Source organism: Nannobrachium achirus (genome assembly GCF_963921795.1).
Source record: "Nannobrachium achirus genome assembly, chromosome: 19".
In the NCBI taxonomy this organism is placed as follows: domain Eukaryota; kingdom Metazoa; phylum Chordata; class Actinopteri; order Myctophiformes; family Myctophidae; genus Nannobrachium; species Nannobrachium achirus.
The window spans coordinates 52,396,014-52,410,776 of NC_137826.1; the positions used below are offsets into that span (position 1 = coordinate 52,396,014).

The window sequence follows — 14,763 nt, forward strand, 5'->3', positions numbered from 1 at the left end:
TCAAAGTCTTTGCTCTTCCTAAAATGTGAATGCTTCCAGTCTGTGTCAATCCTAAAGGTCACTGTTTGACATAACCATATTATTTGGGACTGTAAATAATTTACAATTTAGGCATCTAGAGCCATTTACAATAAGCATAGTAATAGTAATCTAGGTAACCCAATAATCAAGAAACAGTAGAATATCCCCCCCAAAGAATTTATAATCTGTATACTGAAACTATACCCACTAGTCCAGGTCAACAATGACCTGCCATCGGTCTACATCACTGGTTCTCAACCTGTGGGTCCCCAAATTATTTTGCGGGGTCCCCAGATGATTAACTTGATGTGCAACATTGTTTTTCTCTCTCAACAGTAAACAAACCAACATAAGGTTTAAATGTACAGAGGGTATCTGCATGTTTCTAAAGTGACAATTTGGGACTTTACCTGTAAAATGATAAATTAAACATTGGCCAAAGGCAGACATTGTGAAAATAGCCGATCTACATGCTCACAACACCTCGCGTCACAATAGAACTGTGTTATACAAAATATAATGCCTCAACTCTTAGTGCGGCCTGAAAAGGTTGAGAACCACTGGTCTACAAAACATGCTATCCAATTACATTTTAGCCTTTCCATAAACCTGCAAGGTCATCAAGTGCCCCATGAATACATGAGTTTATCAAAACTTCCATTTTCAGTCAAATGTCCCACAATGGAAGGTTGGAACGTTTATGGGATTCAGCACGACGCACAACTGCTCACCTAGAACATGTTTGGTTTACTTTCAACTTCTTTGGACCCTCAGGTTTAGAGATGACCGTCTCAAACTGAAAGGAGAAAGGAGGTTCATTAATATGACTATTTGTGCATCGCTGTGATCAATACGTCCTAATTTTCAAATAAAATAAGGTGTATGTGCCCGTGTATGCATTCTTTATTCGATTCAGCATAATCGATCATAGAATGCAATTATTTTTGTTTGCGATTTTATTCTTTGATGCCAAGAAAAGATTTATTTGTATAATTTTTTATAATTATTCCCATTATAATGCATTATTATATATTATACATTTACTTATTTAAGAATGTTATATTATGGCTAGTGTTTTTGAAAGACAGCAGGTTTTAATGGCAGTCAGCACAAGTGAAAAATGTATAATGTTGACAATTTCACAACACATGGAAGAATCATGATCTGATTGGAACGTAGTGAATGGTGATTAGAAGGAATGGTGACGTCCCTGGTGATTTTACAAACTGACTTACCTTACATTTTATAAGGCCTGTTGAACCATAGATGTGGATATTATTGATTTTACCCACGCAGTCAGGAGTAAAGCATGGTTCCTGTAAGAAATCCTGGAAGACAAAAGACAACAATGTGGATTTGCATTTTGTAAATGCAGCCACATACAAAGTGCTTTAACAATCCATTCAGATTGTATTTTGTAAAGTGATGTAAATACATTAAGCCTGGCATTCAGTTGATGTATGCTAAATGCAGGCATTGACACTAAGGCTTGCCCACCTGCCCCCACCAGGTAAATACAACTTTCGGGCAGGTGGAGTTTACTTGCAGGTTGCCCAACCGGGCAAGTGCTAATTTGAGAGGGGACACAACAACAGATATCTGTCTAAACACCTGAACGTGGCCAGAGCGCTCTGTTGTCTCGTCTGGGGAATGTCAAATAAGAGCACCTATAATACGCTGTTTCCCATAGTCATATTCAATCATAGCTATGCAAGTATTTGGATAGAAATTTAGGTATGACATTTTTATCGCACAGTCCCACAAAGTAAAACAAAATAAGTGTTACATTGAACAGTAATTAAAATTTTACCTATGATTTTATAATGGACAATTCGATTAACTTTTCGGGCAAGTGGGCAAGATCTTTGGGCAAGTAGAACATGACCTGTACTTGCCCGACGGGCAAGTGCCTCTGAGACCTTAGTGTCAAGTTGTCAACCCCTGAAATGGATGCATCTTCAGATAACTCAATGAACCACAATGATCGTCAAATCACGAGTGTCCCTTACAAAATGCGGTTATGTTATAGCCTGGCTATGCCAGACAGATCACGTGCGATTGCGCACACGTTCCCTCGTGGAGAACGTTAGAGTGATCCCATGTGTCAGGCTAGTTATGTTATAAAGCCATTACATACTGTACCTTGACATCTTTTTATGTTATGATGATTATGTTATACAGAAAGATACCTTTTCATTCTGTTCTGTTATAATGCAAATATATAAACCATGTTGTATTTTAAGATATAATGCACAGATGTTTTGTCGTTTAGTTATCTTATGCACATACCTTGTCATTTCTGTCTGAAAATGCTGCTGCTTTGAGCGTTTTCCAACAGTTCATGTGATACTCCACAACACAGCTCTGGCAACAACCTATTCTAATGAAACCCTGGGGAAGAAAATACATTTGAAACGTCACGAAACCACGTAAACCACGGCAGGGTAACCTCATTATGTATCTACAACACACGATCACCTTGTCTTGTGAGAGCGCGCTGCGTTACCTTAAAATCTGGATCAGTGAAGTAGATTTCAACTTTCAAATGACCGAGGCAAGTCTCATGACAACAAATGGCATCAGGGGTTGGAGGAAACTTGCACACCTCCATGGCACACGCCAGGAGTTCCTAAAGGAAGAAAGCCACACAGATTTGAAAAAAGAAAAAAAGAAAATGTTGCCATCTACTGTACACTAGGGCATTCACGAATAGTGATTTTTAGTATTCGAATTATTCAACCTCAAAGTATTCGAATAGTCGAATATTCAACAGGACTCGCCAAACTGTCAAATATTAAGTAAGCAAGAGGCGAACAAAATAGCAGATCTACATGCTCACAGAGCATGTAGATCTGCTATTTTCACAATATTCATCTGCGGAACAGAGTCACCATTAAATGTAATAGCTACAATTCCAAGTGCTTGTCAGGGTGGGGGTCCCCAGTTCAAATATGTTTATTTTGGGTGTCACAGCCTAAAAAGGTTTGAGAACCAGCATTGACAACTCATTCGACTTCCTATCTAGCCAAGCTTTATAAACTATATATTTTTTAAAGAGAAAACAATAAAAAATAAGCGAATATTCGACTTCGTTGAACAACATCGAATAGTGACTTTGATATTCAAATATTCGAATATTTGGTGAATGCCCTACTGAACACAGCAACAACTACCCCAAAAAGAGATCTCCGTCCTAGATTGGTTAAATCCTAAGACAACAACCAATGTTTATAGATATGCAATGGATCAAAGATGACAATACAAGAGGAGGACATACCTTGAAATAATCAATGTTTGTTTCTTTGACAACCTCTTTAGTCAAAGGCCATGTGAGTTTACCAGGTGTTATTTGATTCTTAACCATCTGAAGAGAGTCTGAAAACTGACTGTGGGCCTCAGGATACCTGGAAGGAGATACAAATCATAGATCAAATGTATATCAATGTTGAGCAGAAACGTATTTCATTCACCCTATTGTAAATGGTTATTGCATGTTCATTACATAAATACGGTACCTGTTCTCTTTGAGATACACTTTCCCAATACCAAAGTAGACAAAGCACTGGAAAGTTCTCTCCTCATATGCCTTGATCTTCTCATATTGTTTTTGTGCTTCAGCAAGTTCCTACAGACACAGAGCCATTAGAAACACATTTAGTTCCTACGGACACAGAGCCATTAGAAACACATTTAGTTCCTACGGACACAGAGCCATTAGAAACACATTTAGTTTGGCTGCAACCAAGAATTGGGTTTACATTTATTAAGATGCACCATCATGCTACAGATGATCATCATGATTAGTCACTTTGTGCCACACTGCGAGCTTGTACATCTGAAATATTTGTTTGATTTTAGATTTTTTTTTATTTTAAACACAAATCTTCTCTTATGGGGGTCCCTGGCAAAAAGCATTTGCGGATTGGGCTCCACGGACAAATACAAATACGTTTTGGCGGTCATCTTCCATTTTGGCTCTTCGAAATATAACGCTGCTCTGAAATAACTTATTTATGCAGGGATTAAATGTTAAATGCTAAATTCACCGTGCAATGAATTGAAGGCAGTCATAAATGATCAGCCATTTACCTGAACTTGGCCTATTTCTGTCAGAGCCGACGCACGTCCATAGAGCAGCAGCACAACTTCAAGCGTAGACATTCCAAGAACCTGCAAAGACAAAGACAAAAAGAACAATACATTCAGTGGCTCGTTCAAACAACAATTCTTTCAAGTCTCATCCTTACCGTTTTCCCCCAGACATTTTAGATAAATATTTAATAACTAATAAATCTACAGGTGTTTTGAACTTGTACATTGTGTTTTGAGCTTTTAGATCTGCCATTTACACTATTTTTGAAAATAATACACAGTATGTCACAATGTTCTGCCGTCTACGCACTTTGCAACCGGCTGGTTTTTCATATTGTATGACTGCACTGATAGTGTTTATGTCCTTTGAACGAGGCATCCTTGTACTTCTGTTCATGTGGTCATAAAAAAAAAAAAAAAAAAAACATTTCAAATGTGTGTGTGTTTCTTGGTCTTCAACAGGGGGTCCGCGACCCCTAGGGGTTCGGTCATCAGAGTTACTACAGGGGTCCTCCAAATCTTTCAGTGATGATAACCTTTTTTCAAATTTTAGTGTCCCTAGTGTCCATATTCTGAGAACTTTAGACAAAAAAATAGCAGATCAACAAGCTCACAACGCCTCGCACTGCGAGGCGTTGTGAGCTTGTAGTTCGGCTATTTTCGGCCAAGAGCTTTGGTGTAGAGGGGAAAAAGAGCAGACTAAGTACAGAGTGAAAGGTCAAGTTAATTATAGACGAGAACCCAAATTGACATGAATCCAAAATACACTGATGATTGGGCTGTCAAACAATGACACTATATGGAATCTATGAACAGGTTGTGTGGTCTCTGCTTCATCTCTCTCAACTAAGGGGTCCTTGGCCTGAAAACGCTCTAGTAGCGTACTACCTTGGGTGTGTGCTCCTCTAACAGAGCTCTAGTAGCGTACCTTGGGTGTGTGCTCCTCTAACAGAGCTCTAGTAGCGTACCTTGGGTGTGTGCTCCTCTAACAGAGCTCTAGTAGCGTACTACCTTGGGTGTGTGCTCCTCTAACAGAGCTCTAGTAGCGTACTACCTTGGGTGTGTGCTCCTCTAACAGAGCTCTAGTAGCGTACTACCTTGGGTGTGTGCTCCTCTAACAGAGCTCTAGTAGCGTACTACCTTGGGTGTGTGCTCCTCTAACAGAGCTCTAGTAGCGTACCTTGGGTGTGTGCTCCTCTAACAGAGCTCTAGTAGCGTACTACCTTGGGTGTGTGCTCCTCTAACAGAGCTCTAGTAGCGTACTACCTTGGGTGTGTGCTCCTCTAACAGAGCTCTAGTAGCGTACCTTGGGTGTGTGCTCCTCTAACAGAGCTCTAGTAGCATACCTTGGGTGTGTGCTCCTCCAACAGAGCTCTAGTAGCGTACCTTGGGTGTGTGCTCCTCTAACAGAGCTCTAGTAGCGTACCTTGGGTGTATGATCCTCCAACAGAGCTCTAGTAGCGTACCTTGGGTGTGTGCTCCTCTAACAAGAGCTCTAGTAGCGTACCTTGGGTGTATGATCCTCCAACAGAGCTCTAGTAGCGTACCTTGGGTGTGTGCTCCTCCAACAGAGCCAGGGCCTGGGTGAAGGCCTGCTCGGCGTTGCGGCTGCACAGGTTGGCGAGGGCGGTGTGGGCGTCCTGCACTGCTGACCTGAGGGCGTTCCGCTGTCTGGTCTCCATGTCTGGTTTACACTCTGCTACCACCTGGTGGAGAAAGAGGGACATGGCAATGCATGGCCAGATGACGGCAGTTGACACTATACTTAGTACAAATCCACTAAAACCGGAAAAGCTTGTCATTTTATATTTTACATGTATACTGTACACACACACACACACACACACACACACACACACACACACACACACACACACACACACACACACACACACACACACACACACACACACACACACACACACACACACACACACACACACACACACACACACACACACACACACACACACACACACACACACACACACAGTATGTCGGCCACAGTTACAGTAAAGTGATCTGTACATGACAAAGCCTGCAGGAATTATTTAGTTTTTTGTAATGGGCTCTTATCTGTCAATACAAAATTAAACTCTGGCTCTAGTGTCATTAAGAGAAAGCTGACATTGCTGAGACGTGCAACCATCGTAGATCGACAAGCTCACAACGCATTGTGAGCTTGTAGATCTTGTAGATATCAGCATATACACCCAAGTGTAAATGGGGCATTAAAACTAAATGAAACTGTATTCAAAAGACTCTGACGTAAACTAAATAAAAATGTCCTGTCCAAATGAACACAGCACTGATCAGTGCTTCAGCGCTCCAAACGCCTGCTGCTCTTTTTGGCATTTCAACTTTTGGAAAAAAGACACCGGTCATTTGATCCTCCTGATTGTATGCCGGTAATGATAAACAAAAAAACAAACCCATCAGTGAATCATTACTGCAACCATGACATCCTGTGTTCACATTGTTTCTGCTAAGCCATTTGTGCTAATAACGAGCAGTGAGCACCTCGATGGGTGCTAAGTTGGAACAGTGTGGCCATGCAAGCGCTGTGCAGATGATATCCTACTAATAAAGGAGCAAACTAACGCTCTAACGCTCACGCTCTAACGCTCTAACGCTCACGCTTATCTACGTTTATCTATTCACTCGCTTCAGCAACTGATCCCAAAGTTCACCTGGTATTGGCCATTAGCATTATACCAACACTGACGGAGCCCGAATTTCATTTCTCCCAAATTAAAGCAGTTTAAATTAGCGTTTTCTTAACCACTTCTGTTGAACTCTGCTGTCTGTTGCCAGGGTTACGGTCCGTTCCTCCAGGCCATGGGATCTGTAGCCCCACACACACACACCCCTTTCTCTCACAGTTAGGAATGTTTCTCTCTCTCTCTCTCACACACACTTTCACCGGGTGCGTTTGACATATTTTGGAGCACATATCTTCGAACGGGTAAGGTCTAGTTCAAAGAACTTCTCTGCGTTCTCATTGGACACAAACCCCAGAGGGTCCATTTGGTTCCTAACTAACAATCACTCAACAACAAACATTTTATGTTTCGTTGCAGATTAATGCCCTACTTCATCATACGGGACAAGAGAGTTGAAAATAGCTGTGAAAATAGCTGATCTACAAGCTGACAACACACGAGGCGAGGCGTTGTGGGCTTGCAGATCGGCCATTTCCACCATTTTAAAATAACTAAAACAAGAGTGGTTTTGGACAAGCATGTAAAAAAAAAGGTTTCGACCCATTACACTGCAAAGCTTACCGCAGGGTTCCCACACATCTTTACCAATTAATTTCCAAAACATTTCCAGAATATTTAACCCGATTTCCAGGACTATATAACAATAATTCAGCTCAATAACGAGTCGCTTACTCCGATGCGCAATGCCCAAAGACAGGTAGTGTATGGCAGTGGTTCTCAACCTTGTCCGTGGCCGTGACCCCCCAAATAATCATATTTGAACTGGGGCCCCCGGCACCCTGACGAGCACTAAGAGTAGAGGAATTTTGTATAACACGGTTTTATTGTGAAAATAGCCGATCTACATGCTCACAACGTTGTGAGGCGCTGTGAGCATGTAGATTGTCTATTTTCACAATTTCTGCCTCTATATATTTGACAATATGTTTAATTTGTTATTTCAGAGGTGGTAACAAAATAATAACCAAATACAATAAACCAAAAGACAATAAATAGCATTTTTTTCCGGGACCTTCCAGGACCCTTGATCAATTCCAAAACTTTTCCAGTACTGGAAAAATATTTTTCTAATTTCAAAATATTTCCAGGAATTTCATGACCGTGGGAACCCTGACCATTTTAAAATAACTAAAACAAGAGTGCTTTTGGACAGGCATATTAACACATATGGTGCCAACCCCGAGTTTCCCGAGTTTGTATTGGTACCAACGCTGTGCTAACCCCGAGTTTCCCGAGTTTGGGCCGTTTTTGAAGAAAGAAAAAAAAGAAAATATATATATATATATTTTTTTTTTTAAGTTTTTTGGACCTCCAGAAATGTGTTAGGCATGACCGTGATCGCGAAATTGCATGTTTAACCCCCATACCAACCCATTCTTTCAAACATGGCAGCCATGTTTGTTTACATCTGAAGAAAACATAATGGCTGATAAATCATGAATGCCTGAACGGATTTCCAAGCGGATTCTTTTGTTTGAAAGCTGTGAACAGTGGGCACACACGTGGTGCATCATCTAGGCATGGGCGTGCACGATCCGTGCACTATAAATTACATGGAAGTCTATGGAGACCATGGCATCAAGGGACATTGAAGAGAAAAAATCATGGCAACAAAAAAGTAAAAAAAAGGTTTCGACCCATTGCACTGCACTGCAAAGCTCACCGTGTCTTTGGTCTTGTTCTTCTTCTCTTTCTTCTTGTCGGCGACGGAGGACTCCTCTGTTGTTTTCTTCTTCTTCTTGTCTGCAGCTTCAGCCTTGGGCTCCGAAGCCTTCTTGACCGGAGCCGCCGGAGCAGCCGCCGCAGTGGGGACGACCTTCTTCACTGGAGTGGAGCGGGGCGGCTCGGCGGGCAGTACGGTGGGGGGGAGGAACTTCAGGTTCTTGACGGGAGCCGACAGAGCCGGGTCGGCGGGCACTATCGTGGGGGTGAACTTGGTGATCGGACCGTTAAACGGGTCGAGGCAGCTATTATCGCAGTCCTTGCCCGGATGCAGGTCGATCCTTGTGTAAGTCACGCCATTCGCAGCTGTATATGTAGTTTGATTTGGTATCGGAGTGCCATCACTGCAACACAGCAAGCGTACAAAAGAGAAATTAATACATTGCAGATCGACTTGGGGTTGGTATGGCAATGGTCAAGTGCAAAGTGGACTAACAAAAGGTCTTCCTAGGGCTGTCACAATTATTACAAATAATGCGACGCATTGTGAGCTTGTAGATCTGATATTTCCACTATCAATGTTTTTTATTAAGTTTAAAGATGTCAAATATGTCAGTCATTTCTTTGTATATTTAGTTTATGTGTCATATCTACCATGTGCAACTTCAAAGCCTAAAAGCCAAACAGAAATGTAATTGTCAACAACAAAAACACAATTAAATTGTTACTCGCAATAATTTAAGTGACAATTAATACATCATGTAAAATGTCATGATCGTGACAGCCCTAGGACTTCCCTTTACAATTAACTGTTAATGTTAAGCTTGTGATGTTTGTTTTTTTTTAAAACACATTTCAACTTCAAGTCACAACCCTAAAATGCCACAATACAAACCCTGTGACTGCCATGTACTCCGGCTTGTGGTTTTTGGACCTCTTCTCTCCTTTTGCTGGTTTAAAGAAATAGGAGAAGATCAGTGACTTAAAGTCCATGTCTGTGCAGTGACACACAACATTAAGACACTTCAACACCGAACGGCAGCGCTCCAAAACACTGCTGCTTCACAGCAGAGTTCAGAACACCCGTTCCTCCTCCACAGCCATTATTGACAACCTAGCTGTGCAACGTTACTTCCTTCAAAGGTGTTACCAATGATGATACTAATTAAGGCCAAGCTCCATTCAGAGCTGCATTGGTACTAATAAGTCCACATAACAGCTCTGACAGTGTGGGTAAAATAAAGATTAAAAAAAGTACCGGAAATGGTTACTAGCGTGAGTTCAAAACAAGCCCTTTTCTACAGACCTCAACTAAAAAACGGATAGCGGTTATAATTTATTTTCGAGGTGAAAGAAAAGAGATTCTGTTTACATCACATTGTCACATGGTGCGTTCATGGAGCAGTCAAAAATAGGTAAAAAAAATGAAAAACCATCAGCCTTTACGGGTCTGTATACGAATGAAACCAAATGGACCCTCAACTTACGTGGGTTCTTCATTACCAATCCCACGGTGAAACTCTAAAGAGGAAGACAGAAGGACAGACGTCAGGATGTTTTTCTATTCATTCTCAACTGCGTCAGTTGTTCATCTACAGGAGACATGGACTAACCTGGCCTTCATCAGACGGGGGCTTGGTTTTTTTTAATTCCATCTCAGGGTCCGGAGCCGGTCTGCACAAAGTCAAAGAAAACATGTCACACACGAATCCTGTGACCCTTTTTTGTCATTGTTTGTAAAACGCATTGGGAGGTAAAATCTCAAGAGTGAAACCGTAATGACGGTGAGCAGGTGTCGCTGCTGACCTACATTACAGCCGACGAGTTGAATAGATCACAGATCAAACTTATTATTTATTTTTATCCCACGTTTTTTTGCAACCCATTTTCTCACCCAGTGCCAAGCCAACTACCTAACCTGTAGTCCTGGTTTCCGATCTCCCCCTGCTGCGCCAGGGGAATTGGGGAGCACCCGACTGGCTAGGGGGAGGTAGTATAGAAACCAGGACTACTGCATGTTTTTGTGAGGGCATCTACCCTAGGAGACACGGGGAGAACATGCAAACTCCACACAGAAAGGCCCTATCGCCAACCCCACCTAGGGTGTGGGCCCTGATGCCGCGGAAGGAGGAACACGCCCCCAGCACCCACAGCGTCCCCCGGCGGGAATCAAACCCAGGACCTTCTAGCTGTGAGGCGAAGCGCTAACCACTGCGCCACCGTGCCCAAACTTATTATCACCGTGCCCAAACTTATTGTCTATCAATTACACACCCCCACAAAGACTTGAATTCTTGGGAGATTGGTTTAGTTTTTATCGCATTCTGAGCAAATAATTTGATGACCAGCGGAGACTCAGTGGCTTCAGAATTGCGACAAAAACAAAGAATCTGCATGAACTCAAGGCTCCATGGGGCGAGTAATTGAGAGAGAAAACATTTAGAGAGAGAAGTCATTTAGGGGTCAACTATCACTTTAACCTTTGCCTCTTTGCCTTTATGAAATGTCTGGAACATGTAAGCCATTTACCATGAGAGGTTTACCATGGCTGATTTACCACTGTTTCAGGGTTGAGGCACGAGGCGAAGCAGAGTGCCAAACAACCCTGAAACAGTGGTAAATCAGCCAACAACCCACGACCATCGAATGGTAAATTGCTTTTCTACCACTTCTACCATATAAATGAAAAAAAGAAAAAAAAAAAGAAAACTGCAACACAACAGTGGGCGGGGTCCATGAGCCAACTCAAGGTTGATTTACCACTGTTTTAAGCCAATCAGAATCCAGTATCTGAACACGTGACCACAAAAAGTGGTAGAAGTACTGGTATTCAATTGTTAGTTTGACCTCTTCAAAAAAAAAAATAAAAAAAAATAACCGAAGATAGTCGATCTACAAGCTCACAACATGTCACACTGCGACCTGTTGCGAGCTTGTAGATCTGCTATTTTCGGTGTGGGGCATGCGTTCATACTAGATTACGAAATGCTAGCTTCTATGGAATCCTAACGACTGAAATCAGTACACTTTAAGTTTATTACTGTAAATGATGTTTTAGTAGTACGTACTTTTTAATAGCTAATTCCTTCTTATCGTTAGGTAACTCCTTTTCTTTAGGTAACTCCTTCTTGTCTTTAGGCGATTCCCTCTTTTCAAAAGGTAATTCCTTCAGCCTTTTACCAAGGGAACCTGCAAGTTGAGAATAAGCACAATGGTTAGACATCACAGAACGCTAAACGCACGCAGCAACAAAAAAACATGTGTAAATAGGAAGTCATGTCTAGTCTTGCCATTTGCTATAGTGCAATTTAACCCATTCAGGCCGAGAATTATTGAATGTTTTAACCAGTGAAAAATAGCAGATATACAAGCTCACAGCGCGGCACCGAGTGCCGCGCTGCGAGCTTGTAGACCTGCTATTTTTGAAAAAGTCGTGAAAATGTGTGCACATCTTTGAATATATGTATTTTCAAAGCGGACGTTTGTAACTCAAATTTTGCTTCTGGGTGGTCCCTGGAACTAGATATTTTGAGATGGGGGTCCGTGGCCAAATACATATCATGTTGGGGGTCCTTCACATGAAAAGGTTTGAGAACCACTGACATAGTAGTCTCTCAAGAACAGACTAACTGAGCTCCATTTAAGTGAAAAGGACCTTTTCTTTGACGATGGCTGGCCAGATTGCTGACATAGAAACATAGGTTTTTCAAAAAAATCTTATAAGGATTCAAAAGACACTCATAGAATCGGGTCAAAATTAAAATTTTCACGATTATTCAAAAATAGCAGATCTATCTATATCTGGTATTTTTCAATAGTTAAAGCATAAAATAATGATACACAATAATGTGTACCCGTTCTAATGGGTCAAAGGACAAATGTACCACTTGAAAACCTATAAACATTAGCCACAGCAGATGCACAAATGACAAGAGGACTGCTGAGTGAAAATAATTAGTGGTGTGATGGTTATTCAAACTAATTTCATTGATTAGGGAAAAAAAATGTATAACCCATTTCAATAAAAAAAACTAAATTATGTCTTTGGGGTTTAGAAGAAATGCTATGCTATCTTTAACACTAAGTATAATATGAGGCTTAAAGGGACAGTTCACCCAAAACATTACTTATGTTCTATTGCAGGGGTCTTCAACAGGGGGTCCGGGACCCCTAGGTGGTCCTCAGAGTTACTACCGGGGGTCCTCCAAATCTTTGTGTGATAGAAACCCTAACACTAACCCTTTTTTCTCCTTTTTTATATTAACCACTTGAACCCTAACGTCAATGTTCTGAGAACTTTAGACAAAAATAGCAGATCTACAAGCTCACAACACCTCGTGCATGTAGATCAGCTATTTTCGAGGTTTGGTGTAGAGGGGGGAAAAAAGAGCACACTAAGTACATAGTGAAAGGTTAAGTTTATTAAGTATTGACGATTCAAGTGGTTAAATATCAGAAAACACTAATTGACATGAATCCAAAATACACTGACGATTGTGCTGCCAACCATAAAACTATATGGAATCTGGGGGTCCCTGCGTCATCTCTCTCTCAGCTAAGGGGTCCTTGGCCTGAAAACCTTGAAGACCCCTGTTCTATCGATTACTCACCCCTCCTCCACCAAGGAGTCTCCGATTCATCGATATTTTGTTCTTTTCCCGGGGTGGGTTCCTGGATTATGCGATACAAGATTTCGCTTAGGGCCGCTGCCACTGGGGGCCACAACACAGGGAGAAGTGTTTTCTTTTTTGTTCCTTTACATTATGCCATGTATCCAAAAAACTAGCGTTATTATTTTAATATGCAATAAAACGAAGATCTCACATAAAAGGCGCAAAAGTATCATTTTAGACAATGCCACTGCTGCTTATATGGGCCTCTATGCCTCCATTGGATAGGACAGTAGACTGACAGGAAACGGGGGGAGAGACGGGGAGTGACATGCGGCAAAGGCCGTCCGGATCGGGAATCGAACCGGCGACGGCGACAGGCATCAATGCCTAAATGGCAATGCCTATGTGGTAAAATAATCTTTTGATCTGGTGCTGCAGTGGTTATGACTTTGTGTGTGTTGTGACCATACTGTAAAAAAAATATATGGACGAAGCGAAGCCATTGGTCTATATGCTGCGAAAATTATGTTTTTTTTTTTGTCCCTTGTATGGGTGTCGCCATCATTGTTTGAATGGTACCCCAGGAATCATAAGGAATGCTATTGGCTACCAACGGTCACGTGCAACCGCAGGGATACATGGGAGAATGTGGTCGGAGCCTCCCGAAATAAAGCACACGAAGAAGAACACAGCCGGCTGGTATCAGTTTAGTTGGCCACTCCCCCCCAACGTTATCATCAATTTTAACATAAATGGGACCATATTTGCACAAAACGCATATCATGGTGATTGAAAGGGAGTTTTTTCACTAGCGACAGGAACCATAAAGTATTTATGACAACGTTTATTAAGGTTAGAAAATCGAATGGGGTCCATTGGAGACACATTCTTTTTGGTACCTCGTGGGGGGAAAACAGCGCAACTAGCGGCCAAACATAGGACGTTTTAGTTCCGTATTGGATTCGTTTTAAATCAGCGGAACTATGCCCCTGGTTGTGACCTGCCAGTCAAACGGCTGCTCCAGTCACCGTCAGTAACGAATCAATGTGCTGAGGCAATCAGGGTTACCATAACGTTGCGACACCCGTCATTCAAAGACGACCGTATCCGGACGTATATAAAAAATAATTACATAAAAAAACACCCTTGTTTTACGCACGCTATGCATAGGACCACCCAAGTCCTAGAACAAGCACTGCACATTTCTATGCTAATAATTTGATGACCAACAGCAGTTCCCTATGGAGACACAAAGTCTCCTACCGGATATACTGTACATGAGGGTTTTTATTCTTATGATTAAATGAGTCTCCATGGGGTGAGTAGTCGATAGAAAAAAAGGCAGGTGAACTATCCCTTTAAGTGGTTAATCAGACCAACAGTTGACTATTAACCCATTTAGAACGGGTACACTATAATGTGTATCATTATGTTATGCTTTAACTATTGAAAAAATAGCAGATATACAAGCTCACAGCGCGGCACCGAGTGCCGCGCTGCGAGCTTGTAGATCGGCTATTTTTTTTAATCGTGAAAATTATAATTTTGACCCGATCCTATAAGTGTCTTTTGAATCCTTCTAAGGTTTTTTGAAAAACCCTATGTTTCTATGTCGGCAATCTGGCCAGCCATCGTCAAAGAAAAGGTCCTTT

General features: G+C 41.6%; 1 protein-coding gene across 2 annotated transcripts in view; it reads right to left on the reverse strand.

Moving 5' to 3' along the window:
- The window catches only part of ttc3 (tetratricopeptide repeat domain 3), a 72,085-nt gene that overhangs the window by 30,524 nt on the left and 26,798 nt on the right, over positions 1 to 14,763 (reverse strand). For both annotated transcript variants that reach the window (XM_080749862.1, XM_080749861.1), the window contains 13 exons: positions 11,567 to 11,687; positions 10,112 to 10,172; positions 9,986 to 10,019; positions 9,394 to 9,448; positions 8,500 to 8,902; positions 5,661 to 5,819; positions 4,111 to 4,191; positions 3,537 to 3,646; positions 3,299 to 3,425; positions 2,528 to 2,650; positions 2,311 to 2,412; positions 1,257 to 1,349; positions 753 to 817 (listed from right to left, as the gene is read on the reverse strand). In XM_080749862.1, coding sequence (XP_080605988.1) covers positions 753 to 817; positions 1,257 to 1,349; positions 2,311 to 2,412; positions 2,528 to 2,650; positions 3,299 to 3,425; positions 3,537 to 3,646; positions 4,111 to 4,191; positions 5,661 to 5,819; positions 8,500 to 8,902; positions 9,394 to 9,448; positions 9,986 to 10,019; positions 10,112 to 10,172; positions 11,567 to 11,687 — 1,534 coding nt within the window. The remainder of the gene's footprint in view (positions 1 to 752; positions 818 to 1,256; positions 1,350 to 2,310; positions 2,413 to 2,527; positions 2,651 to 3,298; positions 3,426 to 3,536; positions 3,647 to 4,110; positions 4,192 to 5,660; positions 5,820 to 8,499; positions 8,903 to 9,393; positions 9,449 to 9,985; positions 10,020 to 10,111; positions 10,173 to 11,566; positions 11,688 to 14,763) is intronic.